This window comes from Ylistrum balloti, unplaced genomic scaffold, assembly GCF_031769215.1.
Source record: "Ylistrum balloti isolate Yb309-2 unplaced genomic scaffold, AGI_CSIRO_Ybal_v1 Utg371666, whole genome shotgun sequence".
Taxonomy (NCBI): Eukaryota; Metazoa; Mollusca; class Bivalvia; order Pectinida; family Pectinidae; genus Ylistrum; species Ylistrum balloti.
The window spans coordinates 290,651-316,051 of record NW_026782844.1 but is presented as its reverse complement, the minus strand read 5'-3'; the positions used below and the strand labels follow the sequence as shown (position 1 = coordinate 316,051).

The 25,401-nt window shown below is 35.2% G+C and overlaps 2 protein-coding genes across 2 annotated transcripts in view; one reads left to right on the top strand and one right to left on the bottom strand.

Moving 5' to 3' along the window:
- Positions 1 to 1,128: 1,128 nt before the first annotated feature.
- LOC132563271 (cytochrome P450 2B11-like) lies at positions 1,129 to 2,037 on the top strand (the record flags this gene model as incomplete). Its single annotated transcript, XM_060228030.1, has 2 exons — positions 1,129 to 1,605; positions 1,856 to 2,037. Coding segments are annotated over 2 exons (659 nt in total), but the record flags the coding sequence as incomplete, so codon positions are not given.
- A 10,268-nt stretch (positions 2,038 to 12,305) lies between these two features.
- Positions 12,306 to 25,401, bottom strand: part of LOC132563275 (junctophilin-1-like) — a 68,716-nt gene continuing 55,620 nt past the window's right edge. The window contains exons 3-5 of the mRNA XM_060228033.1: positions 19,771 to 19,889; positions 16,166 to 17,148; positions 12,306 to 15,808 (exon numbers count right to left, since the gene is read on the bottom strand). Of these exons, the coding sequence (XP_060084016.1) occupies positions 15,722 to 15,808; positions 16,166 to 17,148; positions 19,771 to 19,889 (1,189 nt within the window). The 3' untranslated portion in view covers positions 12,306 to 15,721. The remainder of the gene's footprint in view (positions 15,809 to 16,165; positions 17,149 to 19,770; positions 19,890 to 25,401) is intronic.

The following is a 25,401-nucleotide window of genomic DNA, read 5'->3' as shown; positions in this document are numbered from 1 at the left end:
AGAGAACAGGCAATGACATATTCTTTGCTTGATACAATTTTGATATATACACAATGATACTGAATGACATCATACATAATTTCATGCCTAGTGAACACAGTCTACGTTCACGTTCTTCATTATGATACCCTCATATTTCAATGCATAAATATGTGACCATAGAAGCATTTTATTTTTTTTTTCAAAATTTGGATGTCTAGTGACTTTCTTAAGTATTGCTGTATGCAAAACTCCTTACACAAGAACCTATACTGGGTACGTTTAGGATAACTAATATTAACTCATCCATTCCTGACAAAATCTGTCAATAGTTCTCTCTTTCCCTTAAATATCCGAAGCCCGATCTGTATAACCAATTTTATATATCAATTATCCATATATCATTATTTTATCCAGAAGAGTTACTCTCGCTATTAAGACAAGAAAAAAGAGATCCTAACGCGAAGGTGGATGTATAACATATAGACACTAAATGTTTCTATTTAGCTGGACCATATAAACACCGGGGGATGATATATGTGTCTCAGTGGATTTTTTTATTTCATGCATTCCATTGGTTTTAATTTTTTTAAAAGAAAATAAACATACATATAACACCACTTGGACCTGAACAAAAGGTCCATAACTAATGAAATGTTTGCCTTACTATCATGAAAGGAGATAACAGAACTTGTTTTTCTTTATTTTGTCGTTACTTCAACATCATATCAGAATTGATTAAGTATATGCAAAATTTGAATAAGTTTTACTTCTAATATTATCATAATGGATATCCGCTTCTGACATAGGCAGGATATCACCGGAAACCACACTACAACAGGTAGATATCGGTAACTTTATATGAAATCGACTATAATCGTTCCATCGATATTCTTCTGAGCATGTTCGTCTCTTAAATAGGTGAACAAGATACGGTCCATCTCAGATATCTCTCCTGTGTCGTCTATTGAAAATTTTACCTGGACTACCAATACAACACATTGAAATAATAGCAAGTAATGGCTTTCTACTTGGTTGTAGTGGTGAAAACGATAGTTATATCAATTTGGTGCCTTAACTGAGGTTTCCACGTTGGAGGATGGGTGAAGTTGCATGTTCTATATCCTTTGGTATCCATACGATAAATAGATATAGTTTTGTTTTTATTTATTTATACAGATCTGAACGTATCGGCTTCCGTTATAAATATTTTTTTCGCGGGGACTGACACAATAGCTACCATGATTCGCTGGGCGATACTTTACCTCATCCACTACAAACACATCCAGGACAAAGTTCGACAGGAGATTGAGACAGTCATAGGGACGTCTAAACCTCCGTCACTCGCCGACAAATCCCACATGCCTTACTATGAAGCGTTTATAACAGAGGTGTTCCGAATGATGGGTAATATAGCTCCCCTGTCTGTGCCTCACGGGGCAAAAAAGGACATCCATTTCCGGGGCATGGTCATTCCTAAAGGGTCGGTTGTTATACCAGATCTTGATTCAGTTTTAACAGATCCGTGCTTGTTTGAGAAGCCTGATGAATTCCAACCTGAGAGATACCTGGGAAAAGACGGACAATTGAATGGAAAAGAAAAGTCAGTGATAACATTCTCGCTAGGTATTGTTTTTGTTTAAAATTGTAGATTTCTCTATCTAACATAACTTGTATAGTTCTATAACGGTCTACACTATGTTTGTAGCTCTGTACATCAATGACTGGTGTCGTAAGGCATCAATAATATCTAAAAGTATTTTGATGTCTAATTCCGCTAAAACATTCAAATGTAAACTGCTTTACATTCAGTTTTATTTAAAGCATTATGACACGTGTTTTAATGAATCAAATGCAATCACTCTCTGTTTCCCAGGACGCCGTATTTGTCTCGGAGAATCCCTAGCGAGGATGGAACTATTTCTGTTCATGACCTCACTGCTGCAGAGGTTTCAGTTCCTACCGGAGAGCCCAGACAAGTTTCCATCTTTCGAGGCGACCTTGGGAATAGCGCGTGCGTCAAAGGACTACAAATGTCGGGCTGTGAAGCTTAAATGAAACATTGAATGCAATTTCAGCGATCCGGATTTAACTTAGAAACGTTGCATTTCCTCAGACATAATGGTTGTGCCCATTATTTCACCGATCTTACTAAAATGGATTGCACTTAAATGAGAAAGTTTGATTTTTTTCTTATTTATTTATTTATTTATTTATTTATTTCATTTGATCTATTGATATGATGTATTTCCAACCGTGCATCGGGCATAACTTGCTTTTACATACAGTTAGTACTGTGATCGATGTTCACCTTAAGGTGAGGGTAAGATCTGACCGGATGGGGAATCATATGACGCTGATCACTGCGATACATAATTTCAACATCCGTGACATTGATTTTGTGAGATACTACCTGTTGAAAGGATATAAAGTGAGTAAAATTTAGAGTGTCTGCTGGGGGTAATGTAGGCAATTCTCGAATGGATGAAAATGCAATTTCATTAGATATAGTCTAAATAAGTATTTATTACACAACTTTATCGATGAGTGGTATTTGGATTATTCTGTCTTTACTGATTAACAAATCCTAAAGTTGAAGATTTATTAAAATAATTACAAAATACAACTAATAATGGAGTGCCATTCGATAACAACAAGAAAATACCAACATGACATCGGTATCATATTTCAAACTCATATTCAAACTAAAAATATTGATGGTAACAAACTTCGTACTTATGGAATTTTCAGTTTGAGCCAGTCACCAGTGATTGTGTTAAATGTGTTCATGTTAAATGTAAGCGGGGAAACATCTATATTAGATGTGGTTCCTTGTCTTCAAATCAAAAAAGGATAGACAGACCCGACCAGTAATTTCTGTTAACAATAGATTTTATAATGCTGAATTAGAAAATGAGAATAATTTTTATAGGTCGTTTATTATGAAGATCTTCGAAAACTTCGAGAAGAAGAAATGTGATGTTTCCATAGCATTTTAGCTATATTTACATATGTCCATAAGTTGAACTTGGGATTATTTCAACTAATATAATGATTTAATATGTTCGTGAGCTTACGTACTGAAAGTGTTCGAATTTTATATATCATATACATGTGCAATGATGCGTCTAATAAGCCATTTTGGCTGGACTATATATGATGTAGTATGAGTTTATAGATAACGCAAATGTTTATTGTGTGCTTGACGCTAAAATAAAATATTTTGAACTTGAACGTAATTGGATCGGTTGAAGAGTTTTCATTAGACAATAAATGGAATTACTATGGGAGATAATCAGACAAGACTACATGAAATAAATCATACATGACACCATCAATAGTAAGAGACACACAAAAGTTGTGTTCACTAAATAGGATTATTTTTGAAAAATCAAAACAGTTTTTGTAATATATTTCGAACACGGTTACTTACTAAATTGAAAAAGCCCGACCAGCACATCCGGGACTACTAGAATACTGATCACCATCAAATCTTACGTAATGTTCAGATTTTTTAAAATCATACTTTAATGACAAACACATCAGAAAAATCTCGGTTACCGATAAATTCATTTGTCAGTGGCGTCAAGAGTTAAACTGACTGGTATTTGACGTTAATGCCGATACTCCTTAATAGTCGGCAGTAGGGGATATACGGTTTTAGTATTATAGTAGTACTAATGTATTTATAAACTATATGTATCGGATTATTAACGATGGAAACGTAATATATCTGAAACAAATTTGACTCGTGCCTTGTCCGGGCCTCGAACTCACAACCTACGACACCAAGTCGATTAGCCAAGAAATTCTTCAGCGTCCTTAACAATTACACCATTTGTAAATATTTGACTTACGAAGCCATGGTGATGGAATGATTGAGGCATGAACAGTCAATAAATTATTATATTATTTGTCGTAAATTTGATATACAGTATTGTGTGTTTATTATCGCCGGTGTCTCATTTTCGCTATTTAATAAATTAACTTAATGTTATAAGGTCAAGCGTTAAGCTATATATATATCCTTTGTATATCGATGTATGAATTCCATCACTGTCAGCCGCCGACATGCTATCTCCCTCGATCTCTTTTACTATTTTGATCACGAATTTTCCCTTCATTGACAGCAGCCATGTATTCCTACTACTTGGTTCGATGTTCATTGTCTGGATGCGAAAATCATGATTTTCACCCGACAGATATTGATTGCTGACAAACAACTGACAACACCAGACATTGAGAGCTACATGTTGATAAAGAATGGACAACTTTGATTAGAATTATCCGTATGGAATAGATGATTAAATATATATATAACCCCTAACTGACCCCAGGAATCTGATGTGCCGAAACCGGACTAATTGACCTTAATTTTGATACTCTTTTCAGGAATCAGATATGTTAGATTCCTTTACTTTCGTTACCTCTGTTAGGTTGTAGGTTATAAATGCATTGTTCATAAAAAAAATCCTTACACCAAGGTGTCCTATTTTTATCCGCGGACGCGGAAAGGGTTCAGTTTTATATAGGAAAATGCCCTTTTCCGTTGGAAATAAGTCAAACACTATAAGAATAGTTATTATACTGTATACGAACTGATCCTGCATGTACTCCAGGGGCTGGACGGTGTTTGGGGATGCTGGGATTAAATGCTCTTTTTTGAATCAGTATATCGCATTTTACATGACAGTTGTACGGTATTTGACAGACTCTCCCTGAAAAATATAAATCTAAACAGGTGAATAGTATCTTTCAATATCATGTCAGATTAGACAAAGTAGATAGGAAAGTGATAAATTAAACTGCAGCATACAGCCGTTTCTTCTTAGGATTCGTTAACAATGCCCAGGCCTTAATGTTGAGAACAGTGAGGCGAGTGAGAAAAATCAAAATTGATGAAAGAAATGTAAAAATCTAGATGGGGAGGTGCATTAACCGTGCTATGCAATCAATTCCGCAGTGTTCATATATCTGATGATTTAAAAATAGCGTCCAGTACACGTGTATGTACTAAACCGTGCCACTTTCCGAACGAAAACGTGACATGCATGTGACTGTAAAGGCTATTGGGCCTCTTATACTTGGCAAAGATATCGAACTGCCTTACAATTTGGCAGCTTTTGCTGGTGAGACAGTAGATGATTTATCGTATTTCCCTGGATAAAAATGACAAAAAATCCATACGGCTGTGACGTAATCTAAACCCATTTTCCATTACTTAGTTCATCGCGGTAGTTTCAAGCGTGATACAAATGGACGTTGAGTATAGCCAGAGTAAGCTTCCGAGCGGACTAGTCCTGTTCCAGGACCATAGATGTGTATCTATATATTGCTGTACGCTGCAATGCCGTCAATCCCAAACTTTACTTTTAGACGTGTTCATTATCGTCATGGACTTTCACCCGATAACCAGGCTAACTTCCATTTATCAGATACGTTCCTCTTGAACAGACGAAATCCATCATGGGATTGGTCAGTTGTTTTTTGGAAGTAGGTTGCATGCTGGGTCTGGTACGATCTGTACAGAATACAACTCCTAAATATCTGTTCTGTTGTTGTTTACTTCCTCGATACCAATTTTACATGGTAGTTTTAATGCCTTGTAAGTACATACATTACAGAAAATGATCGTTGTTCTTCCTTCTACGTAATTTCCGGTTTATATAAGTAACCTGATATTACTTTCAGTCGTTGTCACTTCTCAATTTTTAACTGAAAGTTTTTTTTTGTGGTACCGTTGAGGTAATAAAGCGTATGTACTGAACGTGGAAATGCTTTCTTTCTCTGGTTACGTTTGTTGTACGTTAGTGATATCCAGTTTCAATGGACATCTAGCCTTCTTTCTCTGGTTACCTGTGTTGTACGTTAGTGATATCCAGTTTCAATGGACATCTAGCCTTCTTTCTCTGGTTACCTGTGTTGTACGTTAGTGATATCCAGTTTCAATGGACATCTAGCTTTCTTTCTCTGGTTACCTGTGTTGTACGTTAGTGATATCCAGTTTCAATGGGCATCTAGCCTTCTTTCTCTGGTTACCTGTGTTGTACGTTAGTGATATCCAGTTTCAATGGACATCTAGCCTTCTTTCTCTGTTTAACTTCTTGTTAACCTCTTGTGCAGACTCTAGGAATAGGACGTGAATATTGGCTGTAATATCTAACTGTATAGATTAGAGGAAACCATTTGTGTAGACTCTAGGGATATCACGGGAATGATGGCTGTTATATCTAACTGCTTTTATGAGGGAAACCTCTTGTTTAGACTCTAGGGATATGGCGGGAATGATGGATGTTAAATGTAGATCTAACTTCATTGACGAGGGAAACTTACATCCTTTACATTTGAAAAAATAGATATATCTTAAACATTTTATCTGCTGTTTTCATTATGTACTGCTTGATTCATCTGACGTTATTAATGATCATGTCCCAGTTACTGAAAGCTTGGTAAGAATTAACAAGTGATTAGTGGAAATGTTCAAATATTAATTAAACAGAAACGGGAACATCCCTTCCCAATTCACAGCTGTAGAATTGTTGTTACAGCTAAGATATTTTTGAGTTCCAATTTTGTTTTAAAAATCCTTTTGCTCTAATGACAACATTTTTTTCACTAACCACTTGTTAACTTTCACCAACCTTTAAACAACTGGGATCAGCAGTTCCTACATTAATGGAGGACACAATTAATATTACTGGCAGATACAAAAACATCGAAACCATTATTTTCGATTTTTTTGGTTAAAATTCTCTTACGTCGCAAAAAGGAATAACATAGCATATCTATTAAGTATTTCGAAAGCAAACATCAACATCAAGTGGTGCGGGAGTATGACGTATCATTGTTGTAAAGGTGTTGTACTTAGAGTCAGTTGAACCATACATACACTTATATAACACTGTAATGTATTTGCATAACCCTATACCAACTGTACGTTGATATTAGATGAATATACTTGTTTGGTATAGACCGGACTTATAATAACTGGGGCTGTACATTTCTGCTAGAGTTATTACCCTTGATACTGTAAAGTTTCATCCAAGAAACATTAAATGTATCCCCCGACATATTTTTCACTATTTATTGTAACTCGGTTCGATGAATATATATATATTGATTGTTTTTTTTTTTATATATATTGTACTTGTCTGTAATCATGCTTCACGAGGAGAATTTTATTGTGTGTGGTTTGCTGTAACTTGTATGCTACGTTTTAGTTCATACACGTGTTTTTGTCCTTTATTATTTAGCTGTGCTAGTCTACCTTCCCATCTAGATCTTGACAACTTTTGTTCCTCTCATTTGTTTCCTTGGTTTCAAAATTTAAGCATCTAAGCATCATTGATAAGATCTAGATAGAGAAACAGCTGTGTAGTGTAGTTAAATTATATGGCGCTACTGGATTTTAATCTAAATTCGTATTGAAATGTGTCATTTTCTTCCCAGTATTGTCGTAAAGAAAAATACTTATTCGTGTATTTATGCAAGACCAAGTTGGTTTCAACATTAGATTCTAATAATCACTGACGAGTCCTAGTAGGAGAAACAGCTGTATAATGCAGATTAATTCTTTAGCTATTGACCGGTGCTATGCATTTGTTTGTCTTGTATACTATTATGGATATTACAGTTGATAGACACTAATGGTGGACTTTTAGAACCCGAGTTATGCCGTAATCAACATGCTACATTTGAATTCATTTAAATAGTGGTGCGGTTTAGAATGTAGACTTAATTGGTGTTCCTTAGCGTTCTGAAATTCTTAGAATATGTAAATTACGAAACTTATTGAATTATGTGATAGATCTATCCCTCTATTCAGTAACCATGGTCTTATATAACCGTAAAAATTAAACTTGTGTAATATCTATAGATTTTAGTGGTCATCTTTCAACTTGAAACTCATTTCCTGTTCTTGTGGATTGTTTTGGGAGAAATTGATTGAATTTTGCAGTGAATATTCCGTGCTTTACAACTAATTTACATGTTTAATTCATAATAATTACATTTGCTACCCGTGTTTATATTTTAATTACAAATTTCACATATCTTTTTATGTTGTTTATATATCTAAATTTTCTCTACACTATGTTTACATTTTAATCACATAATTTTCATCTCTTTTAAATGTTTATTATATTAGAATTACATTTACTACACTGTGTTTACATATTAATTACATCAGTTAACTTTTTTTTTCATCTTTGCTATATTTTGATTACATAATCTATCATACATGTTTATCATGTTTTCTTACCTTCGACTAACTTATTCAGAGATCATGTTTCATAACATGGTGTTTCAAAAGATGCAAGTTGATGAAAACTACGTGAACAATTGGCGATCGTCCTACTGCTCCCAGTAAGGAATGGTCTGTTTCTCTGTGCGATATGGATCTGAACCTGTTTGATGCTCGTTATTGCCAGCTGGTTGCGTTGTTGTATAATTTGTTCTTGTTTGCAAACGTTACATTGCTGACATGGATTGACCAAAATCTACACGGCGGGTGTCGTCGATGCAGAGAAAGACGCGTACTCTTCTGAAACATCTTACCTTAATCTCTTTGTATTTTTTCCACCAGTCAAATTTAATTATAAGATCAGAAAAGTGTTTTGATTCGACATACATGGTGTTGTTGGTCATGTTTACCTCTTCGCGAGTTGTTCCATTGTCTCCAAAATGGTAAGTTATGACAGGTTATGAATTACAGTTAAAAATATCGAGATTCCCATTCTACATTATACAAAATAATAAACTATGATGATATCTTTAGAGTGCCGTGAGAGAGTCTCTTTTTGTGAAGTATCTGAATCCCGGAAGACTATGCCAAAAATTGGGTAAACGTGAAATTTCTTCTTTGGAAAATAACGTTCATATTGATTAAATCCATGCAGTTCATCATACTAAAAGAATTCTTAGTTTAAAATCAATAATTAAAACAAAAGTACAAGTCAGTATTTCTTACATTGATAAGAATATGAGTAAAGTCTGTAGGAAAGAAATCCAGAACTTGATCCTTGTCTGCAGACATAAACACATTTCCTGCTTACATAAAGAAATCGCTTTTTAGTAACCAAATTACTCTACCTAAACATTGTCGAGGGGTTTAAAAAACGAAATACAGGAAATGATACGGGCCTTCCTCGTTTGTAGTTGGCTTATCATTGACTTCTTTGAAACCCTTATCACAAAACGAACACCTTGACTTTCACTTTCACTTTAGATATAGTTTCTTTAGATAACAAAAAAATTAATATCAACAAATTTGGAAAAAACTGGATAGGAACAATAAGACAGATTAATAGTGGTCTTTATGGATTGGCCTACATTGACTTGGCGAGACACGCACCTTGAAAAACACCTGAACTTTTGATAGTATTCCTCATTATATTGGTTCATAGTTAGATTTTGTTGTTTTAATTGATGTTTTGTCCTACGAAATTCAATAGGGCCTCCGGTATCCTCATATCGTTACTATCTTGTTAATGTTGTTCCGAAATTAATATAAATCATAACAGTATCATGGTGATTTGTTTGTATCTTCACAGGTTTGCTCCATTACAGATTACATGTGTTTTGTTATCTCTGTAGAACGACTTCACTCGACAATAGCAGATTCAGGTGACGTAGTATAAACAATACAATGTAAAACTATAGTATGAGTCTATCATGTTTATACTATATCGTATAAATCACAAAGTATCAAACAAAGTGTAAAAACGTGCTCAAGCAAAGAAGCGTAAATAAAAAACAAAACCAGCAAGCAAAAGGAAACTGACTCCATACATATATATATCTTATCTGGAAACGGCTAAAATAATCCTATTTTTTCGGAACTCCTGGAGGGAATGCAATCCTGTAATTTTGCGTTTATTTCATTTCATAATTTAAAAACATGTGAATTATTCTATTGATAATTATGAATCATATCTTTATGCATTGATCACTTCTGAAATACGGTACCAATGAGAGTACGAACTATGATCGTGAGAATATGTTCTAAATGAGATGACCATTAAAAAATTCTCGTTTGATCTGTTTTTCCTTTCGGCTAAATTAAAATATACATGTACATTCAAGTTTTCATTCATGTACAGAACAAGAGCATTGTATTGTTTGCTACTAAATGAATAAGTGTCTACTAGTTTGGTTGGTCACTACTACCTGTATATTCTAAATTGGAATACAGGTGTGTTAAAAGACATTTGATTGAGGTAAGGACCTTTGCGAAGACTTAAGAGAGCTCTTATGTGATACGTAATTGTTTATCTGTACTAGTTACTTGAAAACGAAAATAGGTCATAGAATAATATCTATTAATAGAAAAAAAATATGCGTTGAGAGTATGGGAGATGTGTCTTTGTCATTAAAATTTTTGTAACGTACATAGAGTAATTTACAACGTATGGAAATGAATAGATATATCATGTATAGAATATTTGGTTGGACGATCAAAGAAGAGGCACAGTGAATGTGTGGTGTGTGGAGAATGAGATCCCTCCTACTTGAGGACAAGTTTTGCATCATGAAGGACCTATAAGTTTTTGTCAATAAAACGTTTATTAAAAGAAAATAGTTTGGTAGGCATTCAATCCATTCTATCGTTTTGTGTAACTTTTTATATGCTCTAGTTTATGTAGAATTGTGTACTATCGCTTGTTACTTAATGTCATTAAGTAAGATATGGTAATATACACTTCATCCCTTACTGAAAAATATATACCTTTGCTTTATATAACATTGCAAACGCGGACATATACCGACGACTTTTTTCTGTTGACATGATCCAATTCGACTACTGTTGGCTGATAAGTTCTAGTTTACAAATACATGATTTCATATTGCACCAATATAAGAAATAAAATTTGTCTGAACGTCTAGATGTATATCGTTCCTGTGTGATTTATGAGCTATTGAACCTAAATGTTTATTCCGAAATCAAATAAATAGGTGTTATAGATGTATTCAGTATGTAATGTGAATCAGATATGTTATTTGACAAGTATTATACAGGATATATATCTTCAGGTTCGAATCTAAATATTTAAGTGTCTGAAGATTCTCCTCAATATAATGAGTAAGTTACAGGAAATCACTTTCGGAGCCACAGTTATATAATTTACCTTGGTGTGATTAATACTTGTGACTTCATCATCTCTTACATAATACAGCTCATTTATACTGTAACTTATTTATGTTGTAACTTTTTTATACTTGTGTTTCAACTCATGTATCCTGTAACTTATTTGTAACTCATTCATACCATAACTTATTTATTTTGTAACTTATTTATACTGTTACTTATTTAAAATGTAACTTATGTTGTAATTCATACATACCGTAGCTTATTTATACTGTAAATTATCTATACTGTAACTCAAATAATGTAACTTCTTTTTATATTGTAACTGATTTAGAATATAATCTGTTTACACTGTAACTCATTGGCACTGTACCTTTGATAATCATAGCGATACTTTTAGCTTTGACAACCATAATTATACCTGTAACCTTGACATCACTGACGAGTCTTAGAAGGAGGAAATAAGTGTGTGCTTCAGTTTGATTCATTTCATTGACTAAACCTTATCTTATTCTAATCTTTTGTACACTTTTCGATAAGTGATTCCTTAAACATTTTGTAACTAATATCCTTTGACCTAAAACTTTAATCGGTAGCTGTGCTTCCTTACGTAGCTGGTACCTGTGGTAAAACGCCATCAAATAGTTTAAATATCAATTGTAAGTAATCGCATGGTTTATACAGGTAACTTTAAATTAACATTTATTTATTTTGTAAAGATGTTGTCATAGATTTCATCCTTTATTGATCTCCGTCAGACATCCTGTAAATTCACTTAATGCAATCGTCGATAAGATCAAAAGCTACAAATTTGTTATCAACATTTTGCCAATTGATTCTATGTAGACTGGTACAAACGAAACCAATGATGTTTCCTATACATATAGATAACGTTCAAAAATCTGTCTAAGTGGTTTCGTTTTATCTAAAAGCTAAAATCATCTAAAGTCAAGCGAAATGTAAATGTCTAGACTCTCCTTGAAACAAAAACAACAAAAATAGAATTTTTAACGTTGATTATAATTGATACCACAAACTTATCTACCTAATCCTGTATTTATTTTAAAATACAATGATCTAAAGCAATGCTTACTACCTATATTTCCCCTCCTTAACAAATCTATTTGTTTAGACCAATCTTCGTGAATTGAACTGTGCCGCCAGAGATAAGTATATATATATGTATGGATACCTGTCAGATATTGCAACACAAAACGACGTACAAACAAAAACACAAGAGTTTCTCTCTGCGATTTTATTGGGTGGAGTCAGTGTATAAACCATTCAAATGCTTTCAAGTAATAAAAAAAATAAAATCTAATTTAGGAAAAAAATCCAAAAGAAAGTTTACATATATTAACTTATTAAAATATTATCTTAAGTACACATTACAAAGGGAATTACACAAAAACACCCTTCGTTTTCAACACTACAAAATAGTTTCATTTTTGTTCAAAAATTTGGAAGATATATAATTAGAATAGGAAACTAGGTTGTATCAAAATGAACCCATATCAATGGAACAGCAAATATACCCTTCGTACTTCCCCTCGGGGGATAATAAATGTAATGAAATATCAAAATGATGCACGAAAAAAAGCAAAAGATGATATATCTCCAAACAAAATTTATATTAAAAGCTTAAAAATTCTTACAATGACAAGATAAATTGACAGGCAAATGTATATTAAGATTGACATCTGTCGCGTGGTAATAACAGCTTCATCTCTGCCCTTTTTTTATGTAACGCCAATGTAAATTATTACTGTTATCGAGTTATGTAAAACCTACGTACAATCCAAACTCGTTGTAAATATTCACGATATCACGTCAGATGTTTACAGGCCTACTATGTCAGTACACCATGATACAATGTATCGATACAATAATGTGCATTCCTGAATAAACGGCTACTTTGTAAGCTATTAATGGAATGTTATCACGGGGGCTGATCACTGTAAACAATGACGTGGTATCGTAAATATATAAATTTTTGATGGTATCCTCCAACAGCATGATATTTGTAAGTAATGATTACAGTTTAAATTGTTAATTTAGCGGTATATTTGTCTATTCTGTGTCATTTTAAATCAGGTGTGCACGGTAGACTATATAGTAAATGTAGGAAGGAAGAACACGTCGTAAAACCACGTCCCATTAAAACGGTTAGTTGAAGGCCTACAATAACACATATGGTCACTAGATCAAACATCAAAATCCAAACAATTTGGAATCTTAATTAACTACTCTTGTCTTATCTTACTGCTGTAAAAGCGCATTTGGCTTCGTTCCCAAAGCCTGAAATTTAGATGAAAATAAGAGGAACATGTCAAATGAAATTATTCAAACGACAATCTTGTACGTGATGAATAAAAATGTTTGTACGACCCGATATCAGCGAAACGGTGAACACTATAGGAATATTTCGGGTATCAGTTTGTGAGCAGTAACGCCAATCAGCACCATTCATTAAATGAATTGCTTCCCTTTAATTCCATGTTACTTCCGTGATGTTATGTTTTAACGAAATGCAAAAAGTGAAAAAAAACAACTGCTCTCTCCCTGCAGGTAAATAACAATATTTTAATCTGAATATTACACTGTGTAATAGATGTATAATTTTACTAAAGATCTATCAAACGATTAATTAATGATCGACAAATTCATTAGACAAAAGTAGCAATTTGTGTGTTATTTCCTCCAACACGCCTATCTTACGTAGCATACAAACTGAATTCAAATCTAGGAAAATGTACTGATCTGGAATAATAAATTAAAGTCGGTCGACGATTTTGTTTGTTAAAAATTCATGGAAGCAAAATACTGATTTTTTTCTAAATCATATTCATATTTCATAAACAAGAAAAAAAGATAAAAATACAAATGAAAATTAAAAACACCTAGAATAGAAATAAATAAAAACATGGCGTATCGGCAAACGGAGTGTCACGTGATACGAGAACAATCCTTACAGTCTGGCGAGGACTGTGGGGTACATGTCATACTACTGAAAGACATCACGGTTATAGATCTCCTGTATTTGGGTACAAAGGTACAGACCTCCGCACAATTACAACACAGAAGGATACTTCGGGTTGACGATTGGTGAAAATATACGGATTTTTGTTTCTACGAAATCATGCTTTCAAATGCACAATGTAGTTTCTTAATGTCTAAAGAGTTAAATCTGCAATTATCTTGATCATACGACGTTTGCACTTCGTACGCTGTCTATATATACGGTCATGAGTAGCGTTGACCTTGTAGCCGTTCCTCCCTACTTTGAATCAGTCAACAATGCATTTCCGCAGGTCGCAAGTTAAACCAACAATCTAATTCAATAACTGATAAATATTTATAAATACTGATTTCTGTTGCTGCCTCCATGGTCATTGGAAAATAGATGACCTGTCTCTTGTTCTTGAACTGAAATTTGATTCCTTACCTTTTGTTAAACATTCTTTCTTCATGACTTCATGAAAATTATCGAATCCACATTCAATTGCATTTTACAATAACATATCAGGACATTCATACATTGTTACACAATCTCTTATCGTTTCCTCCGTCTTGATGTCGTCTGATGACCTTATTCACTATGATATCATTACAGATAAGTTGCACGTGTGGTGTGCTGCGTTATGGACATGCCCATGATTGAGGTACTAGGTGCGTGCCAGATTGATTGTGTCATATGGGCCAACAGTATGACAGCTGAAGGATCGATCATGTGCGTATAGCAGACACATTTTGTATCCAACAAAAATGTCGCAAAAATCCTAACATTCAAAAAAATGGAGAGAATGACTATAAGATAGTAGTTAAAAGGAGGAATTTATACACAAGTTATTCTGGTCACATATAATCCCGATCAAAAACAAAACACTGCTTCTGGATTGCTCCTCGTCGTACAAAACTTAGTGGAACGTGGAATTAACCCTAACAGGAACAAACAGATTTGTTGTAGACATTTCCGGGTAACACGGGATAATGAGTAGTGACGATTCACACACACATGCATTCAAGAATCTTCAACATCCACAATGCATATAAACTCTGAATAACTTCAACGAATTCCAGCTCGAACAAAGATCGCAAAAAAGTCGTTATTCTCCTTCCTTTCTGTGTTCTTCCCAGAACTTATATACTCCACAAAAATGTTATTCTCGGAAAATGATTTCCAATAACCATTTACACACAATGTCTTTAACTGAATTCGTCTTCACCTTAACTTGATAGAGATCTGTCCTTGGGACAAATATGGTGCCAGGGAAGATGATAACTGGGTAACACGTGACATCACTGGGTAACACGTGACCCGGTCTCGTACATCCTAATGGAAAAATGGATGCGGACGCACGAGACGGAATAGGAAAGTTTGGTTCAGTAGGTAGTTGGAGTCTCGCCGAGTTCCATCAACTGCTTGCGAAAACGCCGTGGCTAAAGCAGGTTATCAAACAAATTCATGTTCAACGGGTATGGTCTTGGTATTTCTCTTGGTAAGAAAACCAATTTCCCTTCTTGACCTTTGACCTAGAACTGGTTCGACTGCTGTTTCCGTTGTATCAACCCGCCGAAGCCAATGTGTGCTACGGTAGCACAGGTCACTGGAAGGTGCATATATTTGTTTCCATGACGACCAAATTACAGCACTCATCAGGACAACAGGTTGAAAAACATTGTAGCTAAACTCAGGTTCACTGCAATAACTAAGACCAACAGCTGACGCTGCTGTACAAAGTCCTGAAACAGAAATAATTGAAAATATTATTAAAACATATATATTTTTTCATATTTCAATAAAGCATGTTTATAATTATATTATGTCTTCCATGACAACCTCGCATCGTACAGTGCCTTTGAACTGTATCAGTGTCTAACCATTACAATGAAAAAAATAGCAACAAAATACACCAATGTTATAGAGTATACTAACGAAGGCGAATTTCTATATATTACTATTAACAACAAAATGAAATTCTGCAAAATGTTATCGCATAAATTCTTCCAACTGATTTCATTTATTGTTATTGTCGGTGATTATGACAGTGTTCATACACTAACAAATGCAACATTGTAGCTGAAAAGTGAGTGACCTACCTTCAGATCCCCGAGGATGACAGTTACGTCCCCTTGCCGACGCCTGTCGGCCAAATCTTGAAGTCGCCTGAGCTCTTCCCGCCTAGCACTGCCCAGCTGGTAAGCCTCTTCACGCGACATTGGTTTGATCTTATCCACTTGCTTGATAGCTGTGATGTCTGGAAGACTGCCTCTTTTGCCCTTTCCCTTACCCAACGCATTTTGGCTTTCGATTTTGTATTCTTTTGGAAGGTCGCCCCTTGACATTCTTTGTTGTTGTGCTGGAGGTCTATCAACCCCTTTCACTCGTTTTCGTATTCCATTTTCAATAACGTAAGTATCGGAGTTTTTGTTTGCAATGTTTTCGCTACTGTGCGCCGTCTCTCTTTCCGCCATTGCTTGTGTTGTCGCATTGCCCTCGGTTTTGACAATGCAAGGCATAGTTCTTCTTCGCTGGAGCGGTCTATTCTTCGACTCATCGTCCAGGCTTTCGGACACGCCTGAATCTGGTGACGGGTCCGTTATGTGGTTCCCCCTGTAGCGTTCCTCGCCACTTAAAAGTTCTTTCCCTAAACCACTATCGTCCCTTTGGGCAGAATACTGATCAAAGTGGTCATTTAAAATTGTCGAATTAAATATCTCACTAAATCCTCTACCTCTCCTCGAACCCGCCAAAAAGCTATACCTTCTAATTTTCAAAGATGGACTCCTGTTATGTGGCGAATGATTTGGTATACTAGTCATCTTTTTACTATCTTGTTTGGCATTCGACATTTGCAAGTAGTCATAACCACTATTATTCCTAAGTGGACTTCCATCCGGGGAACTGTTGACCATTGGAACGAGACCTCCGGGTAGCAACCCCCCATCTTCGTGGTGGGTCTTTGTGAGCATTGACTTGGAGCGGTGTGGATTGTGGTTTTGAAGGCCTTTCACATAACTGAAGTCATACTCATCCTCGTCCACTTCGCCATTCTCTCGTTTTTTCTTCAAGATGTCTGAGCCTGTAAATGAATTAACGTCATATCAAACGAGTAAATGAAAATCTGTATATCCTGATCCATTAGATTTGTGAGACTACTTTTCTATATGCTGATTTTATCGATATCAATTTTCATACACGCATTATGGTAATTATATGTATATAAACAGCTTTCTTTTATGTAACCGTTCAAAAATTCCAAAGTTATTTGGTTATTTATCATGAGAACTTACTTCCAAGCTGAGGGAGTGTGAAAACCCTACAAAACGCTTGTGTATGTTAGACTTCGGAATAATTAACAAACAATTCTACTGTTATTCTAGGCTACAGTATGCTACAGTAAAATAAAGAAGTTATCACTCTTTATTCCTGTCATTGTAGAATATTAAGCTCGAATTTACGCCCTTGTTCGCCGTAACAAAGCCTTATTTACCTTGTCCCTGGTCATTAACGTCACCATTTATCACAATTATGGGATTTGAAGAATGTTTTTTTACATTGTTGTGTATCATTGCAGAAGACGATCCAATAAACGATCACTACTGATACAAAGAAAACGACCGTTCGCTGTAGATTCCAAAAGTAAATTTCTGTTATCCTGAATTACGAGATTGTTAAGGACGATATCTCGTTTAATCAATAAACACGGAATCACCTGGAACCATCATCCATAATTATAGTGGATATTTATCTGTTTGTGCGATATCATGACTATGCAGTATGATAACACTACAACAACGTGTTAAACAGTAATTTAGTCTTAATAACAATATTTCTATCTTAATAACAATATTTCTATGAGGGCAAAAATGGCCTACACTATTTCAGTTCTAAAAATTATGTAGGAAAATGTTATTGAGAATATTTAATTGAATATTTTTAAACTGAATTCACCCGTTCAACATTCAGAGTTGGTATCAATAATAATTATTTCAAGCCTTTTTGCACATAACCAACGTGCAGGCTAAATATATATATCGGACAGTCATTAGTGCAGACAAGATGCAACTTTCAGCGGATTTTTTTTTTTTTTTTTTTTTTTGCAATTTGGTATTGGAACAATAAAATACCAATAACTTTACGACTGAATTGATACATACCCAATGATGTACAAAACAATATTTTGAATGTTATTTCTTCTTTGCTTATCTCGATCTTTTCCTACCATGAAACTTCGACAGCTTTCCACCAAGCTGTATGATAAGCGTAACGATTTCAATTCCCCTATTGTGAATTTTCCGACATCCTTGCATCCTAAACTTATGGTGTTTACATGAAGCAGTCGATATTCAAGGGCCTGTTTCCATTTTCACGACTTTCGTACAAGAAATCGTCAATTGACGGACAAACTCGTAACACATGGTTTCAAAAGATGCATGTTGATGAAAATGATTATGAAATTGTACGGTCCATTTGATGCTCGTTTGTATGCCTGATGATATTCCAATGTTGTATAACTAGTTCTCTTTTGAGAACGTGACATAACTTACATCGACGGACCAAGAATTACATGCCGGGTGTCGTTGATGAAGCCAGAAGACGCTCACTCTTCCTGAACACTTGGTCTTAATTTCTTTGCACTTTTTCTTGCAGTTCCCAAGTTCGTTCATAGGTCACTCTACTTTAATTCAATTTTAATTTGGATTATGACTGTGTTGTTATGGTGTATGGTATATTCTTGTTGTTTTTGTGAAGAAAATATTTTGGATACAATTATCTCATTTATCTAAAATAATGGTTATTTACATTGACAGAGGGTAATAATGATCTTTGAAAATAAATCAGTTTCAATAATTTATAGCTGGTCAACCATGGTAGTGAAGAAACAATTTCGTCCAAGAAGATGCAATCACGACCCTTCATCAAGACAAGCCGGCCAATTTTTACCAAAATAAGACATTGCATTTGATAAGGCATTATGCTATTGGAACATGGAGTAAAGACGTAGAAACGAACACACTGGTCGAGCTTTTATAGATTTGGAGAAACAAATTGTACCTGGTTTATAGACAAAGACAAGAACACATTGTACCTGGTGTATAGACAAAGACAAGAACACATTGTACCTGGTGTATAGACCTAGATAAGAACACAATGTACCTGGTTTATAGACAAAGACAAGAACACATTGTACCTGGTTTATAGACAAAGACAAGAACACATTGTACCTGGTGTATAGACAAAGACAAGAACACATTGTACCTGGTGTATAGACAAAGACAAGAACACATTGTACCTGGTGTATAGACCTAGATAAGAACACATTGTACCTGGTTTATAGACAAAGACAAGAACACATTGTACCTGGTTTATAGACAAAGACAAGAACACATTGTACCTGGTGTATAGACCTAGATAAGAACACATTGTACCTGGTGTATAGACCTAGATAAGAACACAATGTACCTGGTGTATAGACAAAGACAAGAACACATTGTACCTGGTGTATAGACCTAGATAAGAACACATTGTACCTGGTTTATAGACAAAGACAAGAACACATTGTACCTGGTTTATAGACAAAGACAAGAACACATTGTACCTGGTGTATAGACCTAGATAAGAACACATTGTACCTGGTGTATAGACGTAGATAATGACACATTGTACCTGGTATATAGACAAAGACAAGAACACATTGTACCTGGTTGATGAAATTCTGGAGCATACTCTTTTGCTTTTAACCTGGCAAAATCTGAATCTTGTTCTGACTTGAGGGCTGACTGGTCTGCCTGCTCAGCTTTCGCTCTTGCATTGGCCATTCTGAAACAAAATCAATACCCATGTATTTCCATACAATATGTGTGTAGAAATAATTCTTAAACTACATCGTTTATGTCTCCGGTTCGCTAAGATGTTTGTTCGAGTTATTCCGTCTTAGTTGTGTAATGATGGTATAATTTTATTATGGCAGTAACGCAAAACGTATCGTTAACCGACAATTCAGCACACTAAATACACTCCTACCATTCAATGACACCATGAGAGAGGCATGTGTGAATACAACACTTTCATGACAGGGAAGCTGTAAATTATCACCCTGCTCTTTAGAAACTCATTAAGCCCATTTTAATCTCGTTCAATCCAAGTTAAGCTCATTCAGCCCATGTTAAATTCCACCAGCCCATATTAAACTCCATCAGCTCATGTAAACTTCGTTCAGCACATGTTAAATACATTCAGCCCATGTTTCACACGCTCATCTCATTTTAAACTCAATCAATCCACGTAAAGCTCATTCAGTCCATATTAAACTCCATCAATTCATGTTAACTTCGTTCAGCCCATGTTAAATACACTCACTCGATATTAAACACATCAGCCAGTGTTAAACACACTCAGTCCATGTTAAACACACTCAATCCATGTTAAACTCATTCATTCCATGTTAAACTTATTCAGATCATGTTACTTTGCTGTCTCTCTTTTCTTTCACATATAGATATTTTTTCACATTCTGTCACAAATGCTCAATATAAAAATGCACAGAAAATGTAAATCAAAACGTTATTCACGTTGACGTTTGGAAAATCCTACGATATAACGTAGAGATTAACCACACAAATGATCTAGAAGGTGGAAGGAAATGTTAGATATAATGTCGATAGTAGTCCTTGTTATCATTATGTAAAGAATAACGCAACATATGATGTAGAGAGTAGCCCTAAATATGACGTAGAAAGAAGGCCTAGATATGATGTTGAAAGTAGCCCTAAATATGATGTAGAGGGTTGCCCTTGTATGATGTAGAGGGTAGCCCTAGATATGAAGTAGAAAGTAGGCCTATATATGATGTAGATGGTTGCCCTTGTATGATGTAGAGGGTAGCCCTAGATATGAAGTAGAAAGTAGGCCTATATATGATGTAGATGGTTGCCCTTGTATGATGTAGAGGGTAGCCCTAGATATGAAGTAGAAAGTAGGCCTATATATGATGTAGAGGGTTGCCATTGTATGATGTAGAGGGTAGTCCTAGATATGAAGTAGAAAGTGGGCCTATATATGATGTAGATGGTTGCCCTTGTATGATGTCAACAATAAGTCCTAGATATGATAAAAACGTAGTCTTATATATTATATAAAAAGCAGTCATATACATGATGTAAAAAGTAGTCCTATATATGATGTAAAAAGCAGTCCTATATATGATGTAAAAAAGTAGTCCTATATATGATGTAAAAAGCAGTCCTATGTATGATGTAAAAAGTAGTCTTATATATGATGTAAAAAATAGTCCTATATATGATGTAAAAAGCAGTCCTATATATGATGTAAAAAGTAGTTCTATATATGATGTAAAAACTAGTCCTAAATACAATGTAAAAAGTAGTCTTATATATGTAAAAAGTAGTCTTATAGATGATGTAAAAAGTAGTCCTATTTATGATGTTGAGAGTAATGATATTTCTAGTCTGAACTGCTTTTTTGAGGTTATTTCCTAACTTCTATTCCTATCTGTAACCATTCCTTAATCTTTATTAATCTTAACTCTTCACACTTGGCTTTCGGTATGTAGGACACGGAAATGGAAAATCATAAAATTATATGTTCTACATGAAAACTATACAAAAGCTAACTTTCAAATTTCTGAGTGTTAAAAAAATGATATTCACTGCTTACGATGGGGATTTTGATTATGAATATTAGCAATTAAAACAGTAACACTGTAGCTCGCGGTATATTCAATACAGATATTCACTATTTACGATGGGGAGTTTGATTACGAATATTAGTACTTCAAACAATTACACTGTAACTCATGGTATGTGTCATAATGATTATTACTAAGACAAACACATGCCAATACTTTATCATCAACATAAAAACGTCATTTTTAATTTTTAACTTTAACTTCTACATCGTTTCGCAACACTTAAAAAGGTATCGGACAGGGTGTGGGTTAACATCGTTTGGCAACACTTATAAAGGTATCGGACAGGGTGTGTGATAACATCGTTTGGTAACACTTACACAGGTATCGGACAGGGTGTGGGTTAACATCGTTTGGTAACACTTACACAGGTATCGGACAGGGTGTGGGTTAACATCTTTTAGTAATAATTACACAGGTATTGGACAGGATGTGGGTTAACATCGTTTGGCAACACTTACACAGGTATCGGACAGGGTGTGGGATAACATCGTCACGTAACACTTAGACAGGTATCGGACAGGGTGTGGGTTAACATCGTTGGCAGCACTTACACAGGTATCGGACAGGGTTTGGGTTAACATCGTTTGGCAACACTTACACAGGTATTGGACAGGGTGTGGCTTAATCTCGTTTGTTTGGCAACACTTACACAGGTATCGGGCAGGGTGTGGGTTACCATCGTTTGGCAACACTTATAAAGGTATCGGACAGGGTGTGGGTTAACATCGTTTGGCAGCACTTACACAGGTATCGGGCAGGGTGTGGGTTACCATCGTTTGGCAACACTTATAAAGGTATCGGACAGGGTGTGGGTTAACATCGTTTGGCAACACTTACACAGGTATCGGACAGGGTGTGGATTAACATCGTTTGGCAGCACCTACACAGGTATCGGACAGGATGTGGGTTAACACACACAGGTATCGGACAGGGTGTGGGTTAACATCGTTTGGCAACACTTACACAGGTATCGGACAGTGTGTGTGATAACATCGTTTGGCAGCACTTACACAGGTATCGGACAGGGTGTGGGTTAACATCGTTTGGCAACACTTACACAGGTATCGGACAGGGTGTGGGTTTATTCGAAGTCATTGCTCTGTTTTGTTCAGTTGTCAATGATACATGTAGGGTGTGCAGTACAACAATGGTGTGTGGCGGAGATGTTTAACTGTAATTTGGGACATGGTGCACCAGATTCGCATGGAGCTACACAATGATAAATGGGGCAGTTTCTAGTATCGTTTTGCTACTCTTTGACAAGTTTATGTAAGCGTAAGTTCGTGCGAAGGTAATATCTGCAGCTTATCATTTGATGTATGGGTGTATTTATTTGTAGCGTAAGCAAAAAACGAAGCTGACAGGAGATGATGTTACCGGTTTTTCCTCTTCGTGTTGTGTGTATCTATATAAAGTCTAAAGATGAGCAAGTCTGGTAAAGATGGCCGACGACATCAGCGGGGTCGTCTCGGAAATAAATCTCAGTTGAAAAATGAATTACAGCAGTGAAATTGCATGTGGCTACTTTATGCGGAAGTTATTGTTCTCTCTAAGTACTGCTGATAAAGTTTGTTGGGCTATGTTTCATTTCTGTCGATGATACCACTAGAATACACTCTTCTGCTTTGTTATCCCTAGTTTTACTACAGCGTTTATCTTCACATAGCAGTATGAGATTTAATGGACCACTGCCAACATTACAACCATCAACAGCGGTGCGGAGACAATCCACCACTACGCTGATCGATCGGTCAGAGCAGGCGAGTCGCCATGCCGGGAGCCTTTGGTTGCTCTAGTTCCTGCAATACCGTTCACTGCAGGAAGAACAAACCTTTGGTCGCAAGATGGCTTCAGCACATTAAATACACTTTACCTGTATTTGTATTTGCACCACTGTGCTTCTTAATCAAAATTTTAATTAAAAAATAAGGTATGTTTTCGTGTATATTTGAATTATCGTATGATGATTATCCAGTAATTAGTAAGCAAACAATTGCTTACAGCGATATATCCACAACGAATATCTTATGTTTTAATCATTGTGATAAAAATCTAATTAGGACTGATTGAAAAAGTTTTAATTCAGACCAAAGAGACTTTCTGTGATTAAGTTACCTTATGACAGGCTTCAGTGATAGGTCCTAAAGGGACGATACAGCTGTATGGTGAATTTAATGTTTTAGTTGTATTCCCAGGAATCTAGTCTTTTTCTTTATCCTATAGTTAATCTGTGGGTTTTAGTGATTGTGATAGGTCTGTTTTTATCATTGTCATATCAAAACACAGAGACGTCATATCCTAAATATCATGAAACTAGTCACAAGATCTCGTTTAACTAGTCACATAATTTATTTAAATAAGTTACACAATGTTAAACTAGTTACAAAGATTCCTTTAACTAGTTACACAATCTCTTTAACTAGTTATAAAGATTCCTTTAACTAGTTACACAATCTCTTTAATTAGTTACAAAGATTCCTTTCAGTAGTTACACAATCTCTTTAACTAGTTACACAATCTCTTTCACTCGTTACAAAGATTCCTTTAGTTACACAATGTCTTTAACTAGTTACACAATCTCTTTAACTAGTTACACAATCTCTATAACTAGTTAATACTATCGTTACAATTATTATAGATATTATTATTATATTGTTATTTAATTCAAATCAGACAACCATGTACCATAGCTTTAACAGACCTAACACTGGCAACATGTACCATTTTAACAGACCTGTGGCATTAAGGTCCAAAAAAGACAACCAAGTACCATAGCTTCAACAGACCTAACACTGAACATCCATTACAGTGGCATTAAGGTCCAAAACAGACAACCATGTACCATAGCTTCAACAGACCTAACACTGAACATCCATTACAGTGGCATTAAGGTCCAAAACAGACAACCATGTACCATAGCTTTAACAGACCTAACACTGAACATCCATTACAGTGGCATTAAGGTCCAAAACAGACAACCATGTACCATAGCTTCAACAGACCTAACACTGAACATCCATTACAGTGGCATTAAGGTCCAAAACAGACAACCATGTACCATAACTTTAACAGACCTAACACTAAACAATCGTTACAGTGGCATTAAGGTCCAAAACAGACAACCATGTACCATAGCTTTAACAGACCTAACACTAAACAATCGTTACAGTGGCATTAAGGTCCAAAAAAGACAACCAAGTACCATAGCTTCAACAGACCTAACACTGAACATCCATTACAGTGGCATTAAGGTCCAAAACAGACAACCATGTACCATAACTTTAACAGACCTAACACTAAACAATCGTTACAGTGGCATTAAGGTCCAAAACAGACAACCATGTACCATAGCTTCAACAGACCTAACACTAAACAATCGTTACAGAGATTAAGTTACCATAGCTTCAAAAAAACTATAAAAATATCGTTCTCGTGACATTTAAGTCCGAAAAGGACACCATTGGACCACAACGTCAATGGACCAACACAAATCGATCGTTACCGTATTATTAAAGCCCAGAAAGACTACCATATACCTAAAATTGGTAAAAACACGAAACTAGAACATTGTGATCATGGCATTAAAGCCCAGAAACAATCCCGCGCAATATCTACCTCAAC